The 27,340-nt window shown below is 46.5% G+C and overlaps 1 protein-coding gene across 5 annotated transcripts in view; it reads left to right on the forward strand.

Annotated features, from left to right (window-relative positions):
• Positions 1-27,340, forward strand: part of HECW1 (HECT, C2 and WW domain containing E3 ubiquitin protein ligase 1) — a 1,624,660-nt gene that overhangs the window by 1,362,456 nt on the left and 234,864 nt on the right. For all 5 annotated transcript variants that reach the window (XR_011274209.1, XM_069613305.1, XM_069613307.1 and 2 more), the window contains one exon: positions 13,100-13,220. Coding sequence is in view for 4 of the 5 variants with exons in the window: in XM_069613305.1 (XP_069469406.1) it covers positions 13,100-13,220 (121 nt within the window). In the remaining variant the exon portion in view is untranslated. The remainder of the gene's footprint in view (positions 1-13,099; positions 13,221-27,340) is intronic.

Below are 27,340 nucleotides of genomic sequence, written 5' to 3' on the forward strand. Positions count from 1 at the left end.
CAGCTTTCATGAATCAATGTCACCTTCATTTCCTCTGCAGACCGGCTACATTCCCTAACGATCAAGCACGTGTAGCATTTATTTTATCATATCTAAGTGGTAGTGCAGCAGACTGGTCAGTGCTGCTTGTGAGCTATGATCATCCATTACTACGTGACTTTGGGGGCTTCCAAAGGGAAATGGAAAAGCACTTTGCCCGACACACCCATGAACAAGCTGTAGACAATGAACTCTTGTCACTCCGGCAGGGGAATCAGGACTTGCTAACATACATAGCAACCTTCAATAGGTTGGTGGCCGAAACCAGGTATCCTGAAGACAAGAGAACCACATTGTATCACCAAGGCCTTCGAGGGGAATTAAAGGACGTCTTGGCTCAGGTAGTTGATCCACCTAGAGACTGTGGTGAATTCATCAATCTGGTGGTGCAATTAGATCATCGATTATAAGATCGGAAAGCAGATCAGTCCAAATCTGACACACGGGCCGTGTAGCTACTCTGCGCACGTCAGAAAATACCACAGAACCAATTCAAATTGGAGGCATACGACCACCATTAACAAAAGCCGAAAGAGACAAGAGAAGGTAACAGCAGTTATGTTTGTACTGCGGACAATCGGGGCACTTCTTAAAAGACTGTCCAATAAAACCTCCCAAACAAATTGTAGGAGCTACAGAAAAGGATGAGAGTAAGGAGTCGGAAAACTGCCTAGCTCGACAAAAGTAGAGGTCAGTTTGTCGAGGGAGAAGAATGAGCCACCGACCTCACATTTTGCAATACCAGTAATCCTAATCAATCACCAACAACCTTCAAGGATGCATTCTGTTGAAGCTTACATAGACAGCTGGGCAGTTGGGAATTATATTGATCAAGATCTGGCCGCACGGATGGGGCTTCCCTTAAGTTTTAAGCCAAACACAGAAAAGGTGACCACAGTAGATGGGTCTGAAATTGCTTCTGGACCAGTAACGCGATGTACGGCAGGAATAACCCTGCTGTGCCAGGATGGACACCGGGAATCGATTTCCTGCGATCTCATCAAGGCGCCTCAGTTTCAGCTAATTTTAGGGATGCCATAGTTAGTTGCTTATAACCCTCTGATAGATTGGCGTGCATGAAAACTGACTTTTCCTCATGATTGCGCCTCCACCTGCTATCTCCAAGAAAACAAGTCCAGTTTCAAGGTTTCTATGAGTCCAAGAGTCAGTATATTTACACTTGGCGCAACCAGTACTCTCTCTGAAGAATATCAAGATTTCCAGGATGTGTTCCAGAAGGAACAAGCTAATAAGCTACCACCGCACAGGTCCTACGACTGTCAGATTGACCTCATACCTGGTGCACAGATCCCTTGCGGTAGAATCTACGCGCTCACCAAATCAGAAAACCAGCATCTAAAGTCCTATCTGGACCAGTACTTGGCAAATGGGTTCATTCGCCCATCCAAATCTCCGGCAGCCAGTCCCCTGTTCTTCGTACCAAAAAAGGAAGGGGATTTAAGAACCTGTATTGACTATTGCACCCTGAACCAGATCACCGTGAAAAAACGTTACCCACTGCCCCTTATTCCCGAGATGCTAAATCAAGTCAAAGATGCCCAGATTTATACGAAGTTAGACCTCAGAGGAGCGTACCACCTGGTCCGTGTCAAAAAGGGAGATGAATGGAAAACGGCCTTTCGTACTAAATATGGGTTGTTTGAGTACCAGGTAATGCCTTTCGGGCTGTGCAATGCCCCGGAGGTGTTCCAATATTTTATGAACGACATCCTAAGGGAGCTGATCGATGTTTGCGCCCTGGTCTACATAGATGACATCCTAGTGTATTCAACCTCAGAACAAGACCATATTAAGCATGTCCGTGCTGTCCTTGCTAAACTGCGGCAACAACGACTATACACAAAACTTGAAAAATGTTCTTTCCATGTGACCGAAGTTGAATTTCTTGGTTTCGTTCTTACTCCGAAGGGCATTCGAATGGATGCACACAAAGTGGATGCCCTTCTAAAATGGCCCTTCCCGACCTCAGTAAAAGGGATCCAGAGTATGCTGGGTTTTGCAAATTTCTACCGTCGATTCATCCCAGACTTTTCTCAGATTGTGCATCCAATCACGTTACTTCTACGAAAAAACAATAAAAAATTAATATGGTCAGAAGATGCTGAAAAGACCTTCCAAAAACTAAAGGAAAAATTCACCTCAGCCCTGATCCTACGACATCCTCATCCAGATTTACCTTACATCGTGGAAACAGATGCTTCCAGTATGGCGATGGGGGCGGTTATTTCTCAAAAAGACCCTGAAACTGGTCAATTGCAACCTGTGGCCTTCTGGTCACGAAAATGTACACCTCCTGAACTCAATTATGCCATTACCGATAAGGAACTGCTTGCTATAAAATCTGCCTTCAAGGCATGGCGGCATTATCTCTTAGGGGCCAGGCATACGGTCACTGTAATTATGGACCATCGGAATGTACAATATTTAAAAACAGCAAAGGCGCAATCCTCGCGCCAATTACGATGGGCCCTTTTCTTCACCGAATATGACTATATAATCACTTATCGGCCAGGCGTAAAAAATGGGAAAGCTGACGCACTATCTCGCATGGGCATCGATGAAAGAGAATATGCAACTCCAGATCCAGTGGCCATTATACCTAAGGACAAGCTTTTAGGCCTCAACACAGCTTTAACACAAACTGAACTTAGAAATGTGATCCAACAGGAAATAACCCCAAGTGAGTTACTGGAATGGCATACGAAAGGAAAACAATACGTTGTCAAAAATCAACTACCATATTTTGGCAAACGTCTGTACGTGCCTAAGACTGAGCTGCAACAACAAATCATTTCAGAATAGCACGACTCTTTGATGGAAGGTCATCCCGGAATCGCCAAAACCTCAGCCAAAGTAAAATGCAATTATTGGTGGCCCACTTAGCATCAAGAAGTCATCCGATACGTTCAGTCATGGGGAGTGTGTGCACAAAACAAGTCATTGAAGCAAAGACCAGCTGGCCTCCTGCAAGCATTAGAAATACCTCCGGCGCCATGGCACACACTCTCTCTCGATTTCATTACTGATTTACCTCCCAGCCAAGGGTTCAATACCATTTTAGTTGTAGTGGACCTATTTTCTAAAATGGCACACTTTATCCCTTTCAAAGGCCTTCCAGATGCTTCCCAGCTAGCAAAGGTGTTTTTAGAAAACATTATCAAACTGCATGGATTTCCTTCAGTCCTGGTCTCTGATCGAGAGAGCCAATTTGTATCAAACTTCTGGAAAAAGTGCTGCACTATATCTCACATCGACATACGGCTATCCACCAGCCATCACCCCCAAACGGATGGTCAAACAGAGAAGACCAACCAGACTCTCGAACAATACCTGCGATGCATGCTGCATCAAGTTGAGGGAACCTGTAGAGATCTATTATGGATAGCCGAATATGCTTATAACAATTCTGTACATTCCAGTACTGGGTATACACCCTTTTTCACCCTCTACGGCAGACATCCACATACTTCTGAACTTGACATCCCTCCCAGCCTCGAAATGCTGGCTGTAAAGACGCTTCATGCAAACATCACTCAGGCCTTTAAAAGGGCAACAGAACAATTAATCCAAGCCAAAGGTAAGCAAAAAAGGTTTGCAGACCAACATCGAAAAAAGGCTCCTGACTATCAGATAGGAGACAAAATTTGGCTAGCAACAAAGTACATACCACTAAAGGGAACCCAAACTTTTCATCCTCGCTATTTGAGGCCTTATCCTGTTCAAGGCATCATCAACCCGGCAGCAGTTAAACTAACATTGCCAGCTAACATGCAAATTCATCCAGTGTTCCACGTCTCACTGCTAAAACCAGTACAACCCGGTACACGAGTTAACCACCACCTCAACTCATCATGATCGGTGGAGAACCCGAATACGAAGTGAAAGAAATCCTAGACTCCAAATATACCAGATCCAAACTATACTATCTAGTTGATTGGAAGGGTTATGGCCCTCAAGACAGATCATGGGAACCTAGTGAGAACATTCATGCACCACGTCTACTTAGAACGTTTCATCGGAACTTTCCAGACAAGCCTGGACCAGGCAGGAGAATCACCTTAGGAGGGAACTTGGAGGGGAGTGCTGTCACAAGCCGTGACCCAGAACCCCACTGGCATAGTCACATGCGAGGTAGGATTAGGGCTCGGGGTTCATTTGGGGCCCCAAGGGCCTTGCATTTTCACCAGAGACTCTCCTGGAGTAAGTCCTGGCGCCTTTGGCGCAAGGCTCATATTTGGAATGGGACTAGAAGGGACTACTTTTTTTATGAAGGCCTGCAGCCAACATGGAGGCACCCACACAGTCTAGTCCCTAAGAACCAAACTCTGTGGTGCAGTGTTTTAGGGTGTGCTAGCCCGGACTACTTTACCTGGACTACTTTACAGGGTAGGCTATATAAACCACACCCAAGCTAAAGAACGTGCTTCGCGGTATTCTGCAGCCAGCAGCGTAATGCTCACCGTGTTCAGAGACCAGCACCCGGCGTTCCTGGAATCGCGGACCTGCAGAGGAGACAAAAGAACATCATTAGCAGTTCCAGCTTACCTGCAGTCTTCCATCCTTCGATCCCAGCTGCTCGCGGTCTTCCATCCCGTTGGCAGCATCTTCAGGACATCGCGCTCGCACCGTAACGAAGCACCTGGGGAGGAGAGAAAAAGGGACAACCTTAAACAGGTTACTCATGGCAATCTCAGCAGCAACCAAAATCTTCTCACCTGGCTGGGCATATCTTGGCCGGTTCCGCTCCGGAAATCACTGCACGCCCAGAAAGACCATCGTAACCTGAAAAGGAATAAAGAATACAGGTTAGCCCAAAAAGACATTAGCGCGCCGCACTTCGTGCTGAACCTACCTTTCTTCATACGCTCTGCGTCCATAAATCCCGGCAGGAGCCGAACCCAAGCAGCGCACCCAGCGAACCTCTGCATACCTAAGGGGGAAACAATCAGGGAAAGACATTAATAGCCCGAATGAAACTGCACGCCCAGAAAGACCATCGTAACCTGAAAAGGAATAAAGAATACAGGTTAGCCCAAAAAGACATTAGCGCGCCGCACTTCGTGCTGAACCTACCTTTCTTCATACGCTCTGCGTCCATAAATCCCGGCAGGAGCCGAACCCAAGCAGCGCACCCAGCGAACCTCTGCATACCTAAGGGGGAAACAATCAGGGAAAGACATTAATAGCCCGAATGAAAGCAAAGGCCCTCAAAGACTACTACAATCAAACTTACCTCTTTAAAGACACTTGAATGGGTTGGCATCAGTGAAGTTAACTCAGTCGCTTCAACCCGCAGAAACTACGCGCCCCTGCGCAGAAAGCAGGATGGAGAGCACGCCAGACATCATAACAAGGTGAGGAGGGGGGCCTTCAGGTCGAGTCCAAGGGGCTGGTGGGAGGAAACAAAATCTGAACCTAAGCCCAGTCCTCCTTTGTTTTCAGGCCCACCTGCCATAGAAGACATCGTCCCGAATTGAGTACATCTGGGGGGAATCCGGCAACCAGGGCATACAGGCGTCCCCGTGGATATCAGGTGAGCGTAACAGAACTCATCCATTATGGCTAATACGTAATTTTCCCCTTCCATCGGACTAAATAAGTCCACTTCCACTTCTTCCCATACTCCCTCAGTTAGTGGCGACATATTTAGGATTTCGAGTGGGTGTAATTCGGCATCACGTGGGACATTCCCACCATCCCGTCAAACTTTGGGAAGCACACCTTTTGTCTCAGCATTCTCTTTGTCGAGGCTATTCCCCGGTGACCTTCATGTGCTGAGTCTAACACCTGCCATCTCAGCTGATTTGGTATCACGATCTTGTTTCCTTTTAGCAGTAGGTTGTCCTCCGACATGTCTAACTCCTCCTTAACCATCAATAGTCTGTCCACAACTTTTCTTACTTCCTCTGGCTCACCCCAGCTCCTCTCCTTTGCTCGCCACCATCTCCCCGATCGCATGTCTTCCCTGATTATCTGAAATGCAATGTCTGCATCTGCTGCTTTGGCCAGCTCCAGGGGGTCTATGCCTTGCGGGACAGTCTGTTCGATCAAATATCTAATAGATTGATCCACCACTGACAAGAGGTCAGCTGGCTTGTCATCCTTCCCTGGCCTATGGATGATGCAAAATGCATAGTCTTGCAACCGAAGACCCCATCTTGCGATGCAGGGTGGCATCTTCGCTTGCGGGTTTCCATATAAGAAGAGTAAGGCCTGATGGTCTGTTGTAATTGTGAAATGATTACCATACAAGAATAGATGAAAGTGTTTGCAGGCCCATATGACTGCCAGGCTTTCCTTCTCTGCCTCGGAATAGGCCTGCTCTTTCTTCAATAGGCTTCTGCTTGCATATGAGACAATGTGTCGCTGACCCGAGCCATCTGGACTTTTCTGAGCCAGGATTGCCCCCAGCCCCACTGGGCTGGCATGTACTGTTAATTCTGTCTCTTTGTACGCATCGAAATAGGCCATGTTCTCCGCCTTCGCTAACCTGGCAAGGATGGATGTAAATGCTTCGGGACACTCTGACAACCACTGGGAGGCCGTGTGTTGTTTGGTCAAAACCCTCAGCAGTTCACTGAGCGTGGCAAATTCCTTGATGGAACGGGAGCAATAACTGGCTAGACCTAAGAAAGACTGGAGCTCTGATACATTGGTTGGTGGTAGAGTCTCATTCAAAGCATGAACTTTCTCTGGGTCTGGTGTCATTCCATTTTCTGAAAAGATATGGCAAAAGAAATGAAGTGTGCCTTTCCTGAATTCGCATTTGTCGCAATTCAATGTGAGATTTGCTGCTCGCAACGCCATGCATACTTACGCCAAAGTGTCATCATGTTTCTCTGTCACTGTGCTAAATACCAGGATATCGTCACTGTAGTTTATACAGTTCAGAATATGCTTTATGACATTGTGTATTTCAGCCTTAAATATCTTCGCCACAGAAGAGACATCAAAGCTCAACCTCTTGTACCTATATAAACCCAGATGGGTCACAAATGTGGTGATGTACCTGCTCTCTGGACTCAGAACCAGCTGATGATATCCTTTATTGAGGTCCAGCTTCAAAACCACTTTGTCCCCATTGAGTAGATGAACCATGTCCATGATGCGGTTGGGCAAGTGACGCTCCCTTTTGATGGCCTCATTTGGTCGTCTCATGCCCACACTTAACCTAATGGCATCAGACCCCTTCTTAGGGACGGGCACTATGGGGGACACCCAAGGAGCTTTGATGTCCTGACTCAGCATCTTATGCAATCCCTCCTCCACCTGCTGTTGGATATTCACAGGAATTCCTCGATAGTGATGGGCTACAGGCAGGACGTCTTTGTCGATGTGGAGCTTGATTTGACGATTCGTGTGTTTTCCAAATCCTTTAAATAGAAATGTATATATCTGGTCTATTCTTTCCACTGTGCCAATATATTTGTTGGCTATTAGTTTGTAGAGTACATGAATGATTCCCATTTCAACAGCCGTCTTGAAGCTCATGATGCACCCACAATCAGTGGGAGTGAAGAGTACATGCATTGGGATGTTCTTTGTGTTTTATAGCGGCACGTTGCTTCAAAATGTCCCAGACATTTTAACAGTGTTTTTGAACCATATGGGTAAATGTCCACCTCGGCTGGGCGCAGCCTGGGTGCTTTCTGGAGGGCCTCAGAGACCTGTTAGCTGATTACATTTATGGTGGCTTGCGTGTCAATAAGAAATTTAGTTTGCATTTCATTTAAATGCATGCGAAGGGTTGGGCTGTGTTTGGTTGCGTGCTGATTTCCCAAAGCATATAGAGAGGCCTTCCATCTTTGTTCCCCTTCTGCGGAACTCTGTTGCGTATCGGTTGGGGACTGTTCGACTAAGTATCGCACCTGGTGCCTGGATCGATGTTCTGGCCATGTCGTTGACGTGCAAAATCATCTTCCTTCTCTCCCGACCTGTCCACTTTCCGTTCTCTTTGCAGTCTCTCATCACCTGAGCAGTGATCTCATCTGTCCCCTTCCTTTCTTTTGTTGTGGATCTGCGCTGCTACGTGGGAGGTTTCCGTCGACATGGTGGTGGGGGTCCGATGTGGCCTACCGATCGTGCCAATGTTGTTGTCACAACCTATCCCTCGGGCCAGACAACATACCGACTTCAAGTGGTTTTCTTCACCACATTCTGAACAGCTTTGTCCGATTGCTGGGCATGTGCCCTCGTGCGTAAATTTGTATCCACACGGATAGCAGAAAAGTTCACCCTGCAATCTTGATGTTCCTAGTAGCTTTTGTACTGTCTCTGGGTGTGTTGAGGGTCATTTTGGGCTGTTGAAAGACTCCACTTGTGAGTCAACTGCCATTTCTGCCCTTTCCAGCATGAGTATCTCTTCTAGCAATCTTACCTTCTGTAATAATTTCTTTCTGAAATGTTGTGATTCGCACCCTGCAATGATTTGAGATCTTAAAGCCTCTGTGTTCGAATGATTGTTAAAGTCGCAGTGCTTCTTTTTACTGTGTAGTCTCATCACAAAGGCATCCATGGTTTCTCCCTTTGCTTGTTTCGTGGTGTGAAATGGATGTCTTTCATAATCCACGTTAGTGGGTGGTGTAAAATAGGAGGCTAGAGCTGTCTTCAGGCTTTGAATTGTGTCAATGGAGTCGGCTAGGAATTTGTCTATGATGTCCCTTGTGTCTAGACCCACTGCCAGCTTCAGTAGACATTGCTAATGGGCATCTTCTACTGGGCCAATCGCCCCCACATTTAACTCAAAGTCCTGGACCCACCTGGGCCATCTCGGTCCCATGTTGCTGGTGTCTGCCAGATCAAACACTCCTGGTAGTTGCACTGCTAAGGAATCTGATACCCTATGCTGGCCTTGCGGTTGTGGACTCACTGGCACTGTGACTGGAATATCCTGGTCTGACATGCTGTATTCTGTGCTGCTTTACGTTGCTTATAGGTTACTTTCTTGAGTTTTCTTGTGTTTGGTCTGCCTCCCTCTTTGGCTTGTTTTTCATTTGGAGAACCACAGGGCCCTAGTGCGAGCTGGATGGATCTAATCTGGATGTGTGTGGTGGTCGCCTGGATCAGGCACGAGCAACGATCCTGTGGGCCCTCCCCGGGCTCCTTCCCTCTGTCATACTTCACCACCACAGCCTCCGGGCCTTTGTGTTAATCTCTCCCACACAGCAATGCACTGTGTAGCAGCCGACTGTCAAGGCATGAGCACCGCTGTCTGATAGGTCCCTCCCCGGGCACCTGACGAAAGACTCGCACTCACTGTCACAGCCTTGGGGTCTGAACGCCTCCCCAGTCATGTGCTGCCTCCAAAGCGCTCCTCGACACGGAGCCACGTTGGCTCCTCATCACGCCTGCTCTGCGGGCGTCTCGCGCTTCACCACTGCTCCACTCATGGATCGTCATTCTTCGTTGCCAATGTCGGATCTTGCCTCACGTCACCAGGGCTTCCGGTGATGGGGAGCATGGGAGTGCATAACACCATGCAGGAGCAAATAGGCAGAGACGGAGTTACAGCTACATACGTCTCTATTGCCCTCTACCCCTACAAGGTCTGTCCACTTCCTCTTACCACGTCACTTCCCTCCCCACTCCCGCGTCCCGCCCTCCCTAGTCCCGGACTACATTTCCCGACATTACAGGGAGCCTGGCTGAACGAGGTGGGAGCCCATTCTGAGGTTAAAGGGCAAATGTACGAGAGCCACCCTAGACTCAGAGCCCCATTGTATTTTTTATCTTAGTAAAAACTGCAATTTTACTGATACTGTCACATAACTTATTGACAGCCTTTCCACCCAGCAATGAAGTACTGCTGAAGTGGAACAAGAATTAGAACCACATGCAGACTGGTCTAGCAAGAGCGAGAATTATATTGAATATTCCAGAGAGAAACTCTCCAACTTACCCAGCTGAGTGAGCCGAGAAGGAGACTATCAAATAAATACAATACTCAGAGATTTAAATTGTTTGAAGAATGTGATGTTTTGGTTTCGCGCGAGCATCCAAGTGCCAAGGAGACTAGCGTGAGTTCCAAAATGGAGGGGCCAGAGCGAGGACGCGGCATTCACAGGCAGGTAGCGCGCGTGGAGGAGACGCTTGCAGAGAGATCCTGCAGCGTGCCCTTACCCCGCTTATGGGAGATGGGGCACTGATCGAACAAGCATTCAAGATAAATAAATCATGCTCTGTAACCATGTGTAAAGAAACGTTCATCATCTCTAGTCACGCCATGGATTGCTTAGCACACATCGCCGCGCCCAGGATTTGCCTTCCCTGGACATTGTTTAAATGTCACATCCTAAGAAAGCAAAACACAATGGGGTGTTATGCAGCTTTCAGTATTTCCATGAGGCCCTTAAATCAGGTCTGCAAAGGTCTTTGCGTGTATGTGTTAAATGCATATCAAGTTTCTTGTGACTGTGGTTAACAAGGCTTACCCAAGTCTCCAGGGGCATGGTATCAGTTTAACTGTGACCTACGGCAGCCGTGGAAAATCTGGAAGCAGAGTTACTGAGCTCGCTAAAATACTGAATGCGAAAAGACCAAGTTAATTAGGTAAGGGGCGTGTATGGTGGGCATGTGGAGGGTCTCCTCCCGTGTATAATTGCGCTACGAGGAAAAAACAGTTCAGCATTTTTGCATTTGGTATATTTTTTTCTCAGTGATCGCACAGTTCCTAGTTTCACAAAGGCGTATCAAAGTTGGCTGGATTGCACTGATCGGGCTCTACTGCCCACCGGTAATGATCTCACTCTGCAGCCAATGAGCGCTTACTTAGAACAGATCACCAGCCAAAGTGACTGGAGTGTGTTACGATAGGATCTCAATTGCAAAAAACAACTATAGATTAACTGGCTGCTGTGGTGTCATTTACTAGACCAGGGGATTCCTCTTTTTGATGAGTGTGTGGGCCTCCATTGGGCAGTATTCCAGGGCCCCAAGAAAATGAGGGCCACCGCAGGCCAGCTGCCCCCTCATGTTTCCGTGGACAGCCCGGAGACTGCAGTATGCAGAGGCTGCTTAACGTCCCCCATCTAAGTGCACATTCTAGGTAGTAACAGCGACGATAGCATTTGCATTCAAACGCATCAACAGACGCAGATCCAGTTAGCCACTCAAATCTGTGCCTTCTCGCCGCAAGACATTTTAACCAAGTAAGTGAATAACCAACCACCCCTCGTCCCCAGACACACATTTTAGACTACCAGGTTCATCTCAGTGATGTATGCGTGTTGCTACTTACAAAAACGGTTTGCCTTTCTGGGGGCACTTCATAGTTGCATCATAGCAATCTGCATGGCTGTGCCAAACAATGACTACAAACAACCAACCGTATCACACAGTTTGTTTTGTTATGTGGCATTACGTTTTCGATTCACACTTGTAAGCCCCAGCGGAGAATGATATGTCTAGCTTGTACTTTCCCCTGTGCTTAGCGGCAACATTTACTTCAATCAGACTCCTTGCTTACGTGTTCCAATAAGGGTTTTTATGTTTGTCAGTTTGGTTTAGTATGTGACTTGCATAGTTTTCACATCATCTCTATAAAACAGTATTGTCGAAACACTTGAAAGCCGAATACAATAGCACATATTTGTACCAACCAGAGCTGTGTAGTGCCAACATTGCAGACAAAGGTAAAGCCCTGGCTTCACTATTTAGCTAAATGCTGAGAAGTTGGCCAAATCAGTTTTGGCTCACAGTGCTCTGTCGTCCAATATTGGAAGATCCTACAGGTTAATCATTTTCACTGTGTACACTATTAAAAAAAGACGGTTGAATAGACTCCATACATAAAAAGTCACAGTGACTACTTATAGTCCACTCCCCTCTCTTTCGGATCCGCCAGAGCGCCTGCAATCCATACAAATGCAAGTGCTGTGCAATGTAAATTCCAGCAGCATTACATATATTGCACTTCACAAAATTATTTGTCTCTTGTAACTCATGTAACTCATGGTAACGTCTTGTAATTCAACTCCCCATGATGCCCTGATGTTTCGAGGATTGCCGTCACTTGGTACTATGGGAATTCGAGTGATGTCAATACATATGTAAATAAGGGGGCCCTGCATCTGTTTTGCCGTACAGAGCCCTTCAAACCCTAGGACTGGGCCTTGGCAATCACATCAATTTTTGCTACCATGAGCAAACAAGTTCCACGTATCTGTTTAAGCTATCTATCTGTGCAGAAATCGCCCACAACCAGTGCTGGAAATGGGAAACATACTCTGGGAACCCACAGTCAACATGAATGAGTAGGGCGGAGTGTGATTCATGAAGATAGAAGAAGGCAGGACTCATAACTGAGTCATAGTGGATGCACTTGTATTTGGGTTTGAATTGCACTACCACTGAATTCATGCAGATATGTCCCACCCTACTACCAGCTTGACCATTCCTCCCTGCTTCAGCCCTCCTTCCCTTAATAGACCAACCAAGCACTACTAGCTCTAGCTCTCGCCCTCTTCCCAGCTGTGGCTTATCTTGCCCCAGGTCCAAACACTCCCCGTGCTCAAGTCAGGCCTCTCCAACCCTTTCTGTGCTCCATCCCAGCCGCCATGCCCCACGCAAGTCTTCCCTGCTCCCTGTCTCCCTCCCCTATCTAGTCAATGTCTACCTACTTTGGCTCGCCAACCCCACACCTTGCCCTTCACCAACAACCCTTGCTCGACCGCTACCTGCCCTCCCTTCTCCAATCCAGTCTTTCCTACTCCATCCTCAGTCATCATATCTTGCTCCAGCCAAGCTCCAAGCCTCCTCCTCCTGACCAGGCCAAGTCCTTCCTGTTCCAGCTGCAACCCTCCCTCCAAGTTCCTGAGGGCCAAATGCTAACTACAGAAGACTGGACCCTTTAGTGACCCAGCCTGGATCAGAGATATGCAAAGATAATTGTTTGCAAATTTCCAATTGTCGTAATCCAGCACCGTTTACACCCGTTTAGAACACTATAATGCAGTGTCAGAGACTGTGTGTGGCCACCTGTCTTGACGTGAGAAGTCAAACAGAACTTTAATCCCAAGTGCTTTTCTGCCTTTGCTAACAGGGCTACAGCGAGCGAGCGCCAGGGCCCCCTCGCCGTACCGGAGAGACTTCGAGGCCAAGCTGAGAAACTTCTACCGGAAACTGGAAGCCAAAGGATATGGGCAGGGCCCGGGTAAAATTAAGTATGTGTAAATGTAATTTCTTTAATGATTCAGACCCTGTTTGTGTATATGTGTGTGTGGGTAAAATAGGTGACGTTGATGTGTTGTCTACACCCGTGCACTTCTGAGCCTGTTGGTATCTGCTTGACATCCGTCCTTCGCCACATTCCCTCAATCTCCATGATAAATCGTTCCATTAATTTGGTTACCGTCACACCCCTTGAAGAAACTTGGATTCGTCCAAAAGGTAAGACATGAAAACATACTTAACATTCTATTTTGGGCTAAATAGTGCTAAACAATTTTTACCACGACCGAAATAGCGAAATCTAACAGCTGGCTTGCCTAAGTGTGAGATGTGCCTTTCCTGTCGAATAGGAAATAACATCTCATGATGGGAGCCTCTCAGTGCTTATGCTGTTGGTTCTTGCACAGCAGGACCTTTGGATTTATGCAACTAAACGGAAGAAATGTAACAGTAGACACGTGTTGCGTCACCCCCACAGAAAAAGCGTTGGTAGAGCCTGCATTGCCAATGCGCGCTCACGCTTCTGGGATAGAATCCAGGGCTCTGCCGTGTTTACTACTGGGATCCAGCTGGAGAGGGCAGTCCAGGGTAATCTCATGGATTAGGCTCTCAGAAAAGTGCCTCACGTGTACGCCCGCTGTCTTCCCTGTGCTTCCCACCATGGGAGGGGCACACAGACTGCTGTGTAGCAGCCCCTTGAACATAATCATTGGCTTCTGATGAGGAGGTGCTTACTAGACCAAAAAGCAGTGTAATTTGCTTGCCCTGTCTGGTCAATTTGCCATGCACTGCATAATATTGTGTGCATCATTGCTGTAAATACAAATTAAAGGATTAAGCAGTGTGTGGCGATCATCGTGTATCTGCCCGGCTTGTTGCGGTGGGACAGACGCTCACGCGTGTTGAAACACTGGGTACAGACTTTCATGTTACTCTATAATTTGGAAGCTTCTGCTAACCGGAGGATTCTTAAGGACTGAAATGCATATTTATAATCATAAACACTATTGCACTCCAACCACATACTTTTTCCCCTGGTTCTTGGAGATTGGGAAATACTTAGTTTGGAACCAGTTTCATTCCTGTTGCATAAAATGGCCTCATTGATCCAGCAATTTGTAATAGGAGCTGCAATTCTTGAGGCTTACGCAAGTGCTCTGAGTCCACGGAGCACAATAGAGGGCAGGTGCATATGGGGACACAAGGGGCCTCATTACACGGAAGGCGGTAAACCAAGGTGCTAATAGCACCTTGGTCCATGCCGGTAAATTACCGGTACCGTCATGGAGGAAAGGGGAATTACCGCCCTATTCCAAGGTTGACAGGGCGGTAATTCCCCCTTCCTCCATTGCCCTTCCCCATTCCCATTTTTGCCCCATAGGGCATAATGGAATGGGGAAGGTGCTTATTACGGTACCGCAAATTGCGGTACCGTAATTAGCACCCTGGTCCCTTTGCGGGTTCGTTTTTTAACGCCTGCTAAAAGCAGGCGTTAAAGTACCAACCCGCAAAGGGACCTCGTAATAAGGCAGTAAGGGTTAACGGTCACCGGTACCTTTACCGGTGACCGTCACGTGTACGCCCGCTGTCTTCCCTGTGCTTCCCACCATGGGAGGGGCACACAGACCGCTGTGTAGCAGCCCCTTGAACATAATCATTGGCTTCTGATGAGGAGGTGCTTACTAGACCAAAAAGTACCTTTACCGGTGACCGTTAACCCTTACCGCCTACCGTGTAATGAGGCCCAAGGTCTTCTTAAGGCCTGTTGCGTACATTTTGGGATTGCAAAATCAATTTTTGGATTTCAGGGATAGAAATTGTAACCACTCGTTGCAATGTCGGTTATACGTGATTTCGTCCCCATAAATGACATAGGGCCTCATTACACGGTATGCGGTAGCCATGGCGCTTTTAGCGCCATGGCTACCCCCTACCACCGTCGGAGTCTGGGTTCCCGGAATAGGGACTTACCAGTCTATTCCGACCTTTGCGGGACCAGTAAGTCCCCATTCTGGGAACCATTCCCCATTCCCATTTGAGCCCCCATAGGGCTCAATGGGAATGGGGAAGGAGCTAATAAATTGCGGTACCGTTATTAGCTCTGAGGTCCCTCAGCGGGAACCGTCCATAACGCCTCGACAGACCACACGTTAAGGATGGGACCCGCTGAGGGACCTCGTAGTAGGGTAGTAGCGGATTACCAGCACCGGTGCCGGTAATCCCCTACCGCCTACCGTGTAATGAGGCCCATAGTGGTAGGGGACTTCGTGGCAGTTTCATCATGTTTTTTTTAATTTTTTTTTAATGGGGTGCTCCTTAGTTAACCCCACTACCACCTCCCTTTTCCTTCTGCACTCTTTCTCACCCCGCCACACACCCTAACCCTCTGCATATATCAATCTATTTGCCCCTCGTCCCACAATGAAATCTACGATGAAAACACTTGCCACTTTGTAATTTGTGGGGATGAAACCATGGTATATGGCAATGTCCCAACATAACAAAAAAATGTAAGCGATTGTTTTGCAATTATCCCGTAATTCATATTCCCCTGTGTTCCAGCACACAGAAGCTACTTGATCACCCACCGGCTGTTGGTGGGAAAGCCCAGCAGTGGGATAAACCTGAATCATGTGTAACTGGCTTCCCGGAAACAGGCTGTCCAACATGAATCTCATAGACTTAGTTTCAATTTCTGTCCTTAGCTGTGTAGGCGTTAACTGTGTACGTGTCTTTCTGCAATGTCCTTTTCTTTTGAACCTTACAGCTGTGTCCTGCTTGTGGTGAATATCAAAATAGGCACGAGGCATCCATTACACAAAGGTTTGTTTCTGAATGGCAGCAAAGACCCTTTTTGATGGAATGGTTGATGGAACAATTTCCAATCAAAGCCCTCAAGATTTTTAAGGTAATCCCAGAAATTCCTAACTCATCTGAGTAATTCTTGATAATTAGTACCCGGCGGAGGTTATTTTGAAAGAAACAAATGCACCGATTGGTGCATTTGCGAGCCTTACCTCACAGTAAGCTCACTGACGTCCGTGCGCGTCACTCGTGCAGGTCTTCGTTATTCTTTTTTTTCTTCTTTTTCTTCTCTTACTATGTGTAGTCCCTTCTCCCCTTCCATGGTGGCCATTTTCTTTGCTTACTATGGCCATCGCAGAAAGGGAAAACAGACTATGTTTTTCTGTCCGTGGAGCCATTATTTAATACTTTTAAAAGTTTTTTTTCCGGCTGCGAAACTCACTGCATCTCGCAGCCGGGGGAAAAAAACATTAGTACACCGGTTTTACGGGCCGGGGTACTAATGGCAATATGCCTCTCTACTGCGGGCCATTACCTTATGCAGTAATGGCCAGCAGTCTCTGGGCATATTGCCAAAATACTTCCCTCAGTGGCCTCCAAATCAACACTTACCCTCCCACATCACTACCCCGCAAACTAGATAGAAGTTATGCTATCACAATCCTAAAAGCCCTCTTATCCTTGGGCACAAGACACCAGATCTGGAGGCATGGGTCTGCAAGGATGAACAAAGAAATGTTATGGGAAGTAGCAAACCATTGCACACAAGTACGCATGGGCTGGTGTATGAGGCTTGTGAGTCAGGGCACCCAGCAAGATCTCTGTGCACCCATTAACATAAACGAGTTGCAGGGACCACAACCAATTTTTAATTAATAAATCCCTTCAAAAAGACTTAAAATCCACAGCTAATCTGGTGGAAGGTGGTGAGGAATTACAGATCCACCCCAAACCTGCCTGTAGTGTCTAAGCGGGTGAAACGATACTCCAGTTTCAGCAACATCTTGATACTACCCAGTTTCTGCCCCATGCAGTTTGGTTTCTTTCTTGAACACCGCATGTAGACAGTGCTTACAGACATCTCAAATACCCTTTTGTAGGTAAGTAATTAGAGCCATGCAGCAGAATCCTCGGTTCATCTGCAATGCTCAATGCTGCCGAATTGATTGACCCTAATCCGGGGAAGGACTTCCTGGACATTAGCGCGGTCTCAGTCTTTTTCCTTGAGACTGGAATAATTGGTGAATCCTGGTTCAATGCCTGGGCATGCATGAATTCAATTCTAATGTCCCCCCTCATTTCCTGTCTTTAAGAAATATGCTATTCATTGACACTTTAACACGTCAAATGCACGTGTGTTTTCATCCATGATCACGATGGGATCCTAAACAGGTGTGTCGTCCTACAGTTTAGTCATGGCCAAACTCGTTCAAGAGAAACGTGAACCATCTGACTTTTGGGTGCTTTGAGGTCCAGCAAACTTCTCACATTTTTTCGCAATTCATATAAAACGTGTGTGGTCCATATTATGTCTAGTGAGGATTGTCCAAATCCAGGCCTTGAGGGTCGGATCCATGTCGAGTTTTCCGGATACACTCTGACAGAGACAGCTAAGCAATTATAAAATAAAGTATAATATTCAACTCCACCATTACATCTAGAGCATGTCTTAACACACAAGAACAGTTTGAGCACACAAAAGTACAAACTTTTTGATATCGAAGTAAATCTCAAGGATCACTAGTACTGTCTCTAGATAGAAGCAAACCCTGTCCTACAGGGGGTGCTGTCCCTTGACCGGCGATGGTGTGCCGTCTATCTAAAAAGAAAGATAGAAGAGACTGTCCCTATGATCAAACCCAATATTATCGGGGTATCTAGTTAAAAAACATATGATAGCCCACACCAAGGGGGAGCTGACTCTTATTGTCCATTATTTTCACATTCTGAACATTCCAAAGGGGAATTTCATCTGGGTATAGAATCCTTTTATTAGTAAACAGTGCAATATGTTCCATGGATGCGTGATGGGCACTTGCTGTTATATAAAATCTCTTGTTAACCACAAGAGAGGAGCAACGCGTGTAATGCTCAATATATCGGCCACTGGGCAGGTAATGGATTTTGTAAGGTGTATCCGTGTCGCTTTGAGGACATCGATGCAGAAAGGGGTTGACCGGTTTCGATGACTTAAGTGTTTGAGGTCATCATATTCAGGACCATCAAGTTGAGTGAGGGTATCATTCAGCCTCCTCCATAGCTCATGATCGGGCAGCCATTCTGTGACCTTAGGGTCCGGTAGTAATGCATTGCTCTAGGAAAATGGTGCTCTAGGAAAAACACAGAAGGAAGTAACCGAGATCTGCAACCTGGCCGAGGGGACAAGTAGCAAGGATCCTCATCCCCCCTCCACAAACTGTTTATTCCCCACTTTGTCACTCACGGTCCCAAAGACTGGGGTCATCCCAGAATAAAGGGACAGGAAGAGCAGAAAAAAACAGGTATTGAAAGAAAGAAGAGAAGGATGAAATGATAACAAGGAGGGTGGAAGAAATACATTGAGATGGAAGAAAGAAAAAAAAGAGACAAATGGGAGCTAAATAAAACGGTACTAATTGAAAAGATAGTTTTAGTTTGCACGCTTTAAAAAAAGATTGATTTAGAGCGTACTTTCTAGATCCTACTGTCACGCCCCTGCCGCACACGAGTGCGCGCAGGGGCTGACAGACACTTGGGGACCCGGAAAACCGGAGAACAGCCGAAACAGGTGTGTTTGTTTAGGCGTGTCTGTGTGTATATTGAGGTGTGTGTGTGTCTGGGAGTGGGTGTGTGTGTGCGTGTCTGTCTGTCATGGGAGGGGTATTTGGGAGGTAGTTTTTCGAGGGGAGCGGACGGAGAAGAAACCCTTGGTTTTAAAGATAGATAGATGGTGCGAGATTGGATGTAGAGGATATGGGGCGTTGAAACCCCCCAAAAGGTGAAATATGTTGAATACTGTGGGCTGCACCAAATCGGCCAAAAAAAATCTGTCCTTTTGGTGCGCCGCCTGCAAGATCGGACATTTCCCCATAGAACCAGAAAAACGTGCAATGTGAATAAGAAAACGAAAAAGACAACATAGGGAAAACATGTTATTGTGCGTGTTTTTAGTTTTGTGTGTGAATTATATTGGAACTTAGCAGGCCATCCCCATTTGTTTATTTACTTTGATTTGCTCTTCTTAATGTCACTAATGACCTTTTTTCTGCACAGCACTCTAAACAGTCTCCTCTACATTTCCATCCAGGTCTGTATGTGGCTTTCAACGCTGCCAATCTCCTCTCTTGGGTTCTCAGGCTAAGTTCTTATATGGTTTGACTCTTACTTGTTGGCCCGCCCCTACTCCGTCTCTTGGTCTAGTTCTGCTTCTTCTCCCTGTCTGCTACACCATGGTGACCCTCAAGGCTCACTCCTTTGTCCCCTTCTTTTTCCCTTTACACCATTCCATAATCTGATCTAATTTCTTCTTTCAATCTATCTTGCCACTTCTATGCTGATGACACTCAAACGCTCTTCTCATTTTCATCTGTTTCTGACTCTCTCCATTATACTGTTTCCAGCTGCCTCTCCGCTATCCAACCTTGGACAATTTCCCACTTTCTCTACCTTAACTCTACTAAAAATGGGCTCCTCTTTTTTCCAGCTAATACTCGACCTCCCCCTCTCTCTCTCCAACCTCTCTCCTCTTCCCTCCTAACCCTCTTACATTCTCGTCTTCTGTCCAAAATCTAGGTTTCATCTTCGAACCCTCTCTTTCCTTCTCTGCTCACATCTCCTACACGGCTCGGGTCTGCCGCTTCCATATCTATAATCCCTTTTCTATTGTTCTCTGCTACCAAACTTCGTATTGTTTCACTTCTTTTTCCCCGCAATGACTATTGTGCTGCCCTATTAGTTGGTCTTCCTAGTTCTCATCTTACACCCCGCGGCTCTATCATAATGCTGCCATTGGTCTTCTCTTCCTTCTTCGTCCACGCACTTCCATCATGTCTTCCCTTTTGTCTATCTCTTTTCTTCCCCTTAACTCTCGCCTCCTGTTTCACATCCATGTACCGTCTTTAAGTGTTTGCATGGTCTCGCTCCTCCCTATCTTTCCTCTCTTATTTCTCTTTACACTTGCCATCTCAATTCCTCTTGGCTGCCCCCCAGTCCTCCTTATGCCCCTCCTCGCTTCCTCTTCTTCTCACTTCTTGCATCTGAACTTTGGAACTCTCTCCTTCTACCTATACGCTCCACTCCCTCGCTGCATCTTTTCCGCACGCATTTTAAGTCCCATCTTCTCTCTAGTCTTTTCAACTAAATGTGTATTTGTTTTCTTTTCTTCTTTTCTTTTGAGTTGCATATTTCATTTCGTTTCTACCGTCTAATTGAAATTTACAGCGCTTCGGCGAAAGTGCTTTAGAAACCTAAATAAATACAAATAAATAAAAATATGCGCGGCCTGACATTGACAACTCCTGTGTTATTCCTAACTACATCATGTGTTATGTGAAGCGTGTTTTCCTTTTCACAAAAATATGCATTATTTCAGGAATACAATTTTTCATATTTTATTCTGCAAATGTGCTGTTTTATTTTATGTTGTTATGTGTGATGGGTCCAAAAGAGAAAGGTGGGAGTAGCTGCTACCACCCGGAGGTGTCTAAGCACGTGGGAAGAACCATAGAAGACAGATCATTACCACAAAGGCTAGAACGGAGCAGTGTTTATCTTTTTTCTGAATTCCCTCCGATTATTATTGCCCTGAATTTCCTCCGGCAACGAATTCCAGAGTTTGGCGCAAATAATGACTGAGCAAGATTGACCAAAACCCTTGGAACGTTTAAAAAGGTTCTTGATCACGTTGTAACGCTCTTAGAGGCCTCGACGAAGAGAACCATCTCAAGATAACTTGGGGCTGAACCCTAGAGGGCTGTAAGTGCTGCAGTTAGAAGCTTGAAGTCAATGCGTGCTTTCACTGGTAACTAATAATGGCTCCTCGTTGAGGGGATACACGATCTTGCCTTGGAGTTTTTCGTGACAATGCAGGCAGCAGTGTGTTGGATTCCGTGTGGCCTTCTCAGAGCAGATATAGAAGAGCCGGTATTCAAGGCATTACAGTGATCCAGACGCGCGCCCACGATAGCACAAGCTATAATTGCAGAGCGCCTTTATTGCACAGAATAGTGGCCTAACATGCAAACAGATTTCCTCACACAGGGCATCTCAGAGTATTTTGCTGTTTGCCAGGGAACAGCATGACAAGCCATTTTAATAGCATCATAGGAGGTCTTTTAAATATTTTGAAGCCTAATTCTTATTTTAGGATTGGGCCCTTCCTTTTGCAGTCACTGGTTTACTCTAGTTGTGTAGCGTTAAAACTGTCCACTGTTTTTTTGTTTTAATTGCTTGACTAAAGAGCCTCTGAGGCAATTACTACAGCACTACTAGAGGACCAATGGCAATATGATGTGTGTAGTAATATTCGCACCCGGGGAGTGTGTCTGGCCAATCAGGTGGCTGCGATCACGGGCGGAATCTGTCAGCGACCGCCTACTTACTCTTGGCCATTCGAGTGCCACCACTGGGTGGCAGCCATTCTTTCTGCCTGCCTCTTGGGGCCCTTTTCCCCTTCCCAAACCACCTCAACCCCTGCCTCGCACAAAATCCCACACAACCGACCCCTACCCTTCACACCTCTACTTACTTGGTCATCCCTGGGCCCTCATCTCCAGGCTGCCTGCACTCCGTCACTTTAGGAAGCACAGGGGGAAGAGGAGGAAGCAATGGGGCTGTACATGGGCAGTTGACAGACCGCTCAGGGCGTTGGCAGTGAGAGCCAACACTCTTCGGCACAGCCGTTCAATGAGAAAGGCCTGCCATCATATTCGTTTTCCATGCCATACTGGAAAGAGAAGACAGACTAAAACCCTGTCTTACTGCAATACACAGAACGACCGATTTAGTAGTCCAGTATTTGTGCACTGAGAAACATAGATGTGTCGTCCAAATCCAGGGGGGTAACAAATAGAGATATAGAGTATACCTAATGATCTACATTGTAGAGCCCGCTTCTTTGATACAGTGTGCAGGAACCATCAGTCGACGATCCCACTTGCCCTGACTTTCCTGCTTCCCTGTTCTTGCTGCCATGATGCACTGAGACTGAGGAACTGGTGGGGGAGGGGAGAAGGACAAAGCAGCTGCCATGGGGCAATACCTAGACAGTTGATGGAAATCCTTGGGAGGGGGAAAGTAGCGACAAGTGGATAGCCATCCTTGGCAATGAGGTAGGTATCTGGGGATTTCATAAAAACCCCTAGTAATGGGCCATGTATCTGGGCAGATACTTGCAATCTTTGGCAATGAGGAAAACCTCTGGGAGTTTCATAGTAGTCCTTAGCAACGGGAAAGCTCCCTGTGCATTTTGTGCCAATCGCTGGTAGTGTCTTAAAGTACCTGGCCAGTTGAAGGCAAACCTTGGCACTGGGCAAAGTCCCTGGTGGGGAAATTAAGGCAATCCTTGGCAAAAGGGCAAGTACCTAGGCATTTCATGGCAATCAATGACAGTGGCAAATGGACTACATGTAATTGCAATACTTGGCAATAGGCCAGGTTCCTGAGCCTTTGATGGCTATCATTAGCAAAGAGACCATACTACTTCAGCCCAGGCGGCAGCCTCTGGCGACACAGGAGTTGGACACGCAAAAGCCAAAACTATTGGCTTTTCAAATGCTTTTTTTCCTTTCCATCACACGATTTCTGTAATGAGAACTTGCGCCGAGGAAAATTTGAATCCCTCATTTACACAGAGAATGCCCCCCAGAGAAGGATAGGGTGCCCAACCAGGAATGCCCTGGCACATTAACTATTATGGAATTGGCTCAGCAGCTCCTTCTCGAATTCCAGGGTGCATTGGCTAAGCGCAAAGTGCAAACAGTTGACCCATGTTGTGTTATTTGTTGATGGATGAAGGACTTTTGTAATGGAGCCACAGAGGGATGGAATGGCTACTCTTAGGCTTACTGCAGCCATAGGTCTCATACACTTTATTGGGCTTTTGACTGTTAATAGGGCATTGATCTCTTCTGCAAGCAAATAGGAGTTTGCTTTTTTAATTGAATTTTTATTTTTTATTTATTTATATTTAATTTATATCGCGCTCATACACACGTGTTTGAGAGCGCGACAAGACAAGGGAAGGGAACAGGGGAGAACAAAACAACGATCTTACTAGGCCCAGTGACATTGAGAACGCCAAAGTGCAGGGGAGAAGGAAGAGGGGAAAGTGCATGGAAAGGGGGGAGAAGTGGAAGGAGAAATAGATAAATAATATAAAATAAAATAAATAAATAAGAAAGGCAGTAAACAGAGGTAGTGCATCCAACAAGTGGCAAGTGCTGGGTTTAGTATACAGGGTGTGTCTGATAAGTGCAGAAAGAAAAGAAAGGGGGTGGGGGACTGTATGGGTACAGATACAGACCCCAGTGCAATGGGCGGCCTGGAGGCAGTGCAGTAAGGGTGGCAAGGTAAGCAGGTACCTGGGCCCGGAGGAAAGAGGGTGACCAGGTGCACAGTGCTGAGAAGAGAAACAGATCAGCGCAAGAGAAGTGGGGTGAGGGCAGAAGCAAAGAGGAAGGTGTTGTGGTGCTTCCGGAACCGGAGATGGTTCTCAAAAAACACTTTGAGTGAATAGTCGAATTTGCTGCATATGGGCACCAATTACTCCCTCCTGTGGCCTAGAAAATCTTCATGGTTAGAAGGATAATTTAAAGGGATACCTTTTGTGTATATCATGTTTAAACTGGACTGTTTTAAAACGTATACAAATTCTGTAAGGCCTAAAAAAGCTTTATCAATAACTCAACATTTAAAACACATCAAAAATACACATTCTAGGAAAGATGCTGCATCTCCTAATCGGATAAAACGGGGCTGACTTTGCCAAAATCTTTAAATGGGAGCATGTTGTTTGAAAGGCGTTAGTGAGCACGTGGTTGAGTTCATTTTGACTCTTTTACCTCAGCACCTTTACACACAATCTGAATATGGATGCAGGGGTGCCTGGGGAGAGTAAAAGAAGGGGTATTCAACGAGGTAAGATAAGCCCACGTCACAGGTCTTCAGGATATCGTGGCCCATTGTAGCATCCCGTGTCCCTCTCCCATGCGCGCTGCATCGCAGTCCCCTTCCGGCTGCGCTCCAGCGCACGCGAACAGCTATTACGATGACGGATACAAGTGGGGAGAGTAAAAAGGAACTCAAGGCCTGAATCTGACCTCCGCATAAAAGTAGTGTAGAAAGCCAACATTCCCCCAGCCAGTTTCCAGCACCACCATTCTGGGGTGGGTGAAAGGATTGGAGGGGAGATGTTGTGCTTTCCAGCAGCAAATGATGTTAAAATCTATCATTGTGGGGGTAGTGTGTGCAACCGTATCACTGTGAGCATTTCTTCAAATACTGCCACTTCTCCGATTCATGAAGGTGTCCTTAAACTTTCGCTAAATTAGAGAAGTGATGCTGCAGTCTGGAAAATGCCTTAATTAGGAAGGGAAAGCATGTTCAGTAGATGGCAGGGCAGTATTTTAACTCCTTTCTGTTACATGCAAAACCAGGGCTTAGCTGGGTGAATGCCCTTGCAGTGCCTGCCCTGCATTCCTTATAATCCCCAAGGGCGTTGTCAGGCCATAAATCAGGCACATGGAAACGCTGAAGCTTTCATGCCAGTACACCACATTCTTTCTTTTTTAGAATATGGTGCTTTTAAGAAAAGCGTTGTTCCTGCAGGGAATAAATGGGCCGAGGGCCATCTAATCTTCAAACAGTATTCCCAATGCTGTGGCGCACTGTTTTCTAAATGCTCAACTTAAAAAGTAATATGAAACCAAAAGGACAATTCCAAAGAAAAACACTTTTCCCAAACGTAAACCTGCCAGACTTCCCTCAAAAGTAAAATGAATAATATACAACTGTTCGTGGGCAAGAGACCTTGCATGTGACATTGCAAATCACTCTTTGTTGTTTTGAGTATATATATACTACAAAAAAAACTTTGTTGAGGGGACATTGTGGTTAAGTTGTCCTACCAAAAACCTGTGTACTTCATAAAAAAAAAAAAAGAAAAATCCTACCTCCCCATTATGGTTCAAATTAAAACCGAAAAACCCCTGAAATTCGCCAGTTATGGTAAACTAAGCCCCCATACCTGCCATCACCACTGTGCACTGCTAACACTAACACCCAGAACATGAAAGATGGCATCACAAATGTCATTGATGACATCACTGACGACATCACATGTTTAGCCCCTTTGTTTTCGTTCCCTGCCACATATATATATGTACATTCAGTAAAAAAACTTTGTTAAAGGGATGTTATACTTCACAGTGAAACCAAAAAACACTGCACATTCCCCCATGATGGTAAGCTCAGCAACCATAACTCGCAGCATCTACGTGCATTGCTAAGACTAACACCCAGGACATCAAATATGACATCACAAATATAATTGATGACATCACTGATGACATCACTGATGACATCACATGTCTGCCTCACTTATTTTGGTGCATTGAAAAATCTAGGCCAGGTGGTTTTATTCACTGACAATTGAAAAGGTGCTGTATATGAAAACGGTAACCTTGTGTATTCTTAAAGTACTTTCCTTAGGGTCTGGTCTGAGCTCATGATTCACATGCATGGGGCAATAGCAGGCCTCAAACTCACAATTAATTTGTATGCAGGAAGACAAACTTTCTGATGATTCTGTTTCTTTCTTCCTTACATGAGTTTCCCTGTATATGCCTCTGATTTATATGCATTGGTCTTCATATGTATTGTTTGTACTAGCAAAAGTGTATATTAAGTCTTGAATTGTGTAGTAATCTGGCTTACAGAGTAGCAGTGTGTGTGAGGTCATCTGCTAGTGGAATGTTGTGGTGGAAGTGTTGTGCTGGGTAACGGTTGGTCAGAGAGAGAGAAAGTTGTGAGCAGAGAAGATGGGTGTGGGGGTGAGCCCGGTGTTTCCCTTGTGATCTTGTGTCCCCTACCATCCCCGTGTCTTGTTGAGGAGTGCAGGACAAGGACAATAAAGACACTAAGAACCTACCTGGAGTACCAGCGGTCTTCATTACTACACTGGCGACGAGGATGGGATGGTAGGTGGACAGCCTTATCCATTGGCGCTGCTGGGGGGGGGGTGCAGCACTTCAGGAACACCGCCCCCATGGACGTCCCCTCACACCCAGGCAGGTCCGTGTCGAGTGGCCTGCCGTACTGGACTTTTCCAGAAAGTTTTGTGTCCCAAGCACCGCTTCTCCTTCTAGTGCGACAGGTTGCTGTTTTTGTCAGTTGATGCCTGGAAATTCTCCGCCTATGGGAGGTGGTCTGCGGGGCCTGGAGTTCCTCCTACCAGTATGGGGTCGAGCGCGGTTTCCCTGTGCAGCAGGTGTCCGGACTGACAGCAGTCCCGTCAGCTGCACAGCCCCTTGTGCCGCCGTTGCTGGGCAGACCTGTGTCACCGTGTTTCCTTCCTGCATGAGACCAGAGGGCGGCGGCAGTAAAAAAAACAAACAAAAAAAAAATGAAAAAGAATGGACAATAAGGGTGGTCCGCCCCTCGATATACCATCTCCATGGTGGCACGGCGGTCATGCCTTGTCCACTCTGGGCTGGGCAGGGTTGATGGCCCCTTGCATGAGGTTTGGCTCCTTCTTGTGGTTTCAGCTGTGAGATTGAGATCTGGTCCTGATTACATCTGGTACTGTCGCCCGCGGTGCTCTGGAGGTGAGAGTGCCGGTCCGTGCAGGTGTTCAGGGCCACAAGCCTGCTTGTCGGAGGGAGTTCAGAGCGAGTTGAGGAGAAGCTCTGTTATGTTGTTGGATCAGCGTCTCCATTGATCTGGTGATGTCACCGCAGGGAGAGGTGTTCCTGTTTGGTCACGTGCGCAGTGGACGTTGTTTTTCCTGCGTGTCAAGCCTCGTTGTACGCTGTACGGATGGCAACAAGAACGCTCCTGCTAGCAAGCGTGTCATTGGGCATAGCTTGACTTTTGTCGGGTTACCAATGCATGGTGCTAATGCCATGTTGGAACTGATGGGATAATTCCACGTGGGTTTGCTGATCTCTCACTGGGCAGAAGAGTTTTGGAACATGCCTGGTGTTCAGCGAGACAATGGGACAGTTATGCCAGCAAGTTCGGAAGTGATTAGCAACGCGCCTGAGGCAAAGCGTATCACTGGGATTTCCAGTTTTTTTTATTGCTGTGACGAACGCAACCCAGTCAAACCGTG

The sequence above is a fragment of the Ambystoma mexicanum genome, chromosome 5p (assembly GCF_040938575.1).
Source record: "Ambystoma mexicanum isolate Mex_15411 chromosome 5p, UKY_AmexF1_1, whole genome shotgun sequence".
NCBI lineage: Eukaryota > Metazoa > Chordata > Amphibia > Caudata > Ambystomatidae > Ambystoma > Ambystoma mexicanum.